General features: G+C 46.5%; 1 protein-coding gene across 2 annotated transcripts in view; it reads right to left on the minus strand.

The window, feature by feature from the left end:
• The window catches only part of LOC117744484 (prospero homeobox protein 1-like), a 30,038-nt gene that overhangs the window by 11,123 nt on the left and 13,915 nt on the right, over positions 1-5,000 (minus strand). For both annotated transcript variants that reach the window (XM_034552826.1, XM_034552817.1), the window contains exon 6: positions 1,136-1,330. In XM_034552826.1, the coding sequence (XP_034408717.1) occupies positions 1,136-1,330 (195 nt within the window). The remainder of the gene's footprint in view (positions 1-1,135; positions 1,331-5,000) is intronic.

Genomic DNA, 5,000 nt, shown 5'->3' on the forward strand with positions numbered 1-5,000 from the left:
AGACATTTATACCTCCATCTGCAAACACGGCCATCATTTTACAGGACGAAGGACGCACGTGTTCTTCCCCTGAAGTCCTCATCAGCACTACAGCACATGAAGTCTTATGTTATTTTATTTTTCCATCTTGAATGACTTCGTTTTGCCCCCCCCCCCCCCCCCCCCCCCCTCCGAAGGCCTAAAGGGAACGTGTAGGAAGGATTTGCATGTGTGTGTCATCGCCTGTTCGGCCTCTTTACATACACACCTGTGAAAAGCTACCTGACTCTTGTGATGCAAAGCATTTTCTGTTCATTGCTCCAAAAACAGAATACTTAGAGAGCTTGAAGTCTCTCTCTCTCTCTCTCTCTCTCTGTGTGTGTGTGTGTGTGTGTAAATCTTACTCCTCATGCATTTAAGCTCCAGCGTTTCTCTCCTTAGAGAAAAGCGTGGCGTCAGCGGCGAGGTGTGTGTGTGCTAATGGACGTCTAAATGCTGCTGATGTTACGTGGAATAGTTCGAGGGCCCTCAGGTCCCCTCAGACCAATATTGGGAGAGAACAAGTGAGGGAGGGAATGTGACTTCTACAAATCGCTTTGACAAGGACACCCGCGCCTCGAGCGGCGTCCTCTTTCGCCTCATCGAACACACACACACACACAAACACACACACACACACACACTGCAACATCCACACCTCAGCAGAATCGTGAGGTGACTGTTGCGCTCCGAACAGCTGACTTGGTAGAGGACGTTCGTGAGAGAGTTGTGCTGAATCTGAAGTTTTAATTCAGTTCACACGAAAAGTGTAAAGCAATGTTCTATTAACAGCGGAAATTATTATTATTTAGAAAAACAAAACGTAATCCGGCCCTTTATCCCAAATTACGGTCCAGATAACGATGAATTAAATCTTTAAACGCTGCAGTGCTTTAAACGTGCATTCTCTCGACTGGCCATCAGGGGGCGACTCGTCTGGTTGCAAAAAACAGGTTAATTTCTTTGATACAGCCTATAAGAAAAAAAGCTGTATTTTAAATCTTTTATATTTCATAAAGTTTTGAAAGGGTTTGAGGGTAATTTATGCAAAGGAGGAAGAAACAATAGAACAACACACAGCACACATCGCTACATATGGTTACGGGGCTCCGCCTACCTCGAAGTCGTTGGCCTTGTTGTAGTGCATGTTGAGCGCCCTGAAGAGCTCGGCGTCGCGGCTCACCACCAGCTCGTCGGTGGCGGTCACGCCCTCGTTGATGCACTGCCGGGCGAACTTCTCCATCTGGATGTAGTAGAACTCCCGGAAGTTGCTGAACCACTTGATCAGCTGGGAGGTGATGCAGCGGTTGAACTGCGGTTCACAAGAGGGAGACGGGTCATTTCCACGGGCTGAACCACGCAGAAGACATTTTAAAAGCTTCAATTGACTTGAACTGGGTTTGACTGCTTCCTTTGGATTATCCGCGTATGAATTGATGTGTTTGCGTTCATATATCATGCGGTTATATCTCGACTTACAAGGTCACAGACATGTTTGTTTCTTTAAAGAATAACAAGAGGTTAATAGTTATTTACTTTCCCCGTTCATACGTCCACTTAACTAACGTGTCTCCACCTCATTGGCCACTAAAATGAGCTGGAGGGTCCTCGCTGGGAAAAAAACTAAAAACCTTCATAATCAAACAAGAATTACCCAAATATTATCTTTTGATATGCACCATCTTCCGAAAACCAACATCAAAGCGCTCTCATCAAACCCCGTTCCCTGAACGCTGCACCACACACACCTTGTTTTTTGTTGTTGTTTTTTTTAGCTGACAGTGCTCGTCTTTCCAAAAAAAAACTAATTCCAGCAATGAGTTATGTGAGAGATGTTGGATCACAGCACAAAGTACACAAATTACTGCGCTTAACGCAATTAAAGGATTTTTAACACACACACACACACACACACGCACACACACACACACACACACACACACACAACACACACACACACACACACACACACTTTGCAGTTCCCACTCATAAGTGATGCATTAATGCGATGTAGAGGAGGAATGACAGATGTGGAAATCATAATGGAGTTTTGTGCACGTGTGTGAATGGAGATTACGCAATAAATGAAAAAGAACAAATTATAGATACATAGAAGAATTATATATATTTTTTACAAGCGTGTGATTGCTGCAGGTTGTCGGAAATAATCTGCAGCCCTTCACGATATTTTGTGTAACATCTAGAATATTAGCACATAACTACATTACATTATATTTAATTTTAGTGCATTCAACCATGAGAGTACAACCAAGAACCAGAAAGTAATATTTCTTCAAGAAAGCCAAACTACAAAGTGCTATAAGTGCCACTAAAGTGCCACATTTATTCATTTATTTATATATATATATATATATATATATATATATATATATATATATATATTTTTTATTCAAGGTATATTTGGAAGAGATGTGTTTTTTTTTTATCCACAGCGTAAGAGACTTTCTACGTGTGTGTGTGTGTGTGTGTGTGTGTGTGTGTGTGTGTGTGTGTGTGTGTGTGCGGTGAAGGGGAAAAACGGCTTTGATACGGAGATTAAACTCGGTATTGTTACAAGACATTGTCTCGCAGGAACAAGTGATAGAGAGAGAGATGAATGGAGGGAGGTAGCATGGAAAAAGGAATGCATGGAGAGAGAGAGAGAGAGAGAGAGAGAGAGAGAGAGAGAGAGAGAGAGAAGCAGAGGATGACGGAGGGGAAAGAGATATTTTTTCAGGGACGGTCAGAGGGGGTGACATAATGGAGCATAATTGGGAGGCTATGTGTGTGTGTGTGTGCGTGTGTGTGTGTGTGTGTGTGCGTGTGTGCGTGTGTGTGTGTGCGTGTGTGTGTGTGTGTGTGTGCACAGCAGAAGGAGAGGGAGTTGGCTTTACAAAGCACAGTGACAGGAGGGGAAAATGTGTGTTTGGTGAGGGTTGTTTTGAGTGTTAGCGTGAAATGAACGTAACAACTCAGCAATTAATTAAATAGAGATAATAATAATAATAATAATAATAATAATAATAATAATATCACACCAGCGTCTTGCAGTGGTCTTTTCTGTCTTCTTTTCTCCCAGATCCCCACTGGTAAGCAAAGCAAACAATAATGTGTCACATGTTAAAGTTTAGTTTGGGTGTGCATGAGGTGCGTATCCAAAGTCAGGACCTAGATGGTGGTCTACGTAGTCAGGACCTACAGGAGGTGGTGGTCTACGTAGTCAGGACCTACAGGAGGTGGTGGTCTACGTAGTCAGGACCTACAGGAGGTGGTGGTCTACGTAGTCAGGACCTACAGGAGGTGGTGGTCTACGTAGTCAGGACCTACAGGAGGTGGTGGTCTACGTAGTCAGGACCTACAGGAGGTGGTGGTCTATGTAGTCAGGACCTACAGGAGGTGGTGGTCTACGTAGTCAGGACCTACAGGAGGTGGTGGTCTACGTAGTCAGGAGCTACAGGAGGTGGTGGTCTATGTGGTCTTTCCACTTCTCTCTCATATAAACCAACAGCCGTGAATAAGATTAATGAGCATTCAGTCGGCTTTTATGAAACATTGATGTGGAAAATGAACTGTGCTGCAGTACCACAGTCGACCACACGGACAAACAGGCTGCTCACTGTGCCCCCCCCCCCCCCCCCCCCCCCCCCCACATCACAGTGTTGGTCACTGCACAGGCACAACATCACTTTGAGTGCAGGTGTGGCCTAAAACCTGTATCTGACCCCCCACCACCCAACCCCCCCACCACCTGACCCCCCCCCCACCACCCGACCCACCTGACCCCCCCCACCACCTGACCCACCTGACCCCCCCACCACTGTCCCGTCCAGCTCATCACAATGAGACCAAAAAACAAGAGACAAAAGACAGAAAGAGAATGGGGGGGGGGGGAATGCTGAGCTCGAGGAATGCCATTTCTGTTTACAACGAAAAGGGGGAAAGAGAGAGTGTCAGGGTCCCCCCCCCCCCCCCCCCCCCCCCCTTGATGGCGGGTGTTGTCAGCCCCCCCAGGCGCCACGCTGGACACACACACATCCTTTAAGAATCTGCTCACTTCGACCGGATTCGTCGTAGCTCGGCACATTTCAATGTGCACGATCGGCATAAATCCACAAGTGTCGACGGCGAAGGGTTTCCTCCCGGAAAAGAACGTTTTTGGGGGCTTTTCTGCTTCACTCGACAGAAGTCGTGTGTGTGTGTGTGTGTGTGTGTGTGTGTGTGTGTGTGTGTGTGTGTGAGAGAGAGAAATACACACACGTTGTACAGCAGTTTCTGGTGTTCTGTATTGTTAAGAAACTACCACAATGGGAAGTGTAAGGGATCATAATTACTCCTAAATATAACGATGTTGTCTTTTGTACTGTGAGGTGACACAATGTTACTTTTGTTGAGCTCCTTTGTTTCACATGTTAACTCAAAACAAACACAACTAATTAAAGAATCGCCACTTCCCTTCACACGTTGTCGTCTACAGTCAAACACGTCAACGTGATAATTGCTGAAGTTCAGTTGCATCCGAACCCGGCGGGGGACGAGCTGTCGCCGGTTTCGGGGGTCCCGATGTTGCCGACAATTGGCCGTGTCGCTTTAATTGACGAGGCGGGTCGGAGGCTAATTGATTCCCGCTGAGACGCGACGTCGTTCCGGCCTCTCAAGACGAGAGACTTCAGGCTCTCGCTGATAAACGCTGTATCGCGCGTGTGTGTTAGATTATGTAATGTCAGCTGGCAGGGAACTTGTGAGTGAGAGAGTGTGTGTGTGTGTGTGTGTGTGTGTGTGTGTGTGTGAGTCAGGAGGAGCTCCCTGAGCCACCGAGCATCTAATTAATCCTTCCTCCTCCAGTCTTAACGAGCTCCTAATTACTCCCACTGACTCTCTCAAGACGAGACGACGGAGCGCCCTCGTGATACGACCGTCTGGTCGGAAGGCGAGAGCTTCCACCGCGCCATCGAGATCGTGTGTGTGTGTGTGTGTGTTTGTGT

The sequence above is a fragment of the Cyclopterus lumpus genome, chromosome 2 (genome assembly GCF_009769545.1).
Source record: "Cyclopterus lumpus isolate fCycLum1 chromosome 2, fCycLum1.pri, whole genome shotgun sequence".
NCBI classification, from domain to species: domain Eukaryota; kingdom Metazoa; phylum Chordata; class Actinopteri; order Perciformes; family Cyclopteridae; genus Cyclopterus; species Cyclopterus lumpus.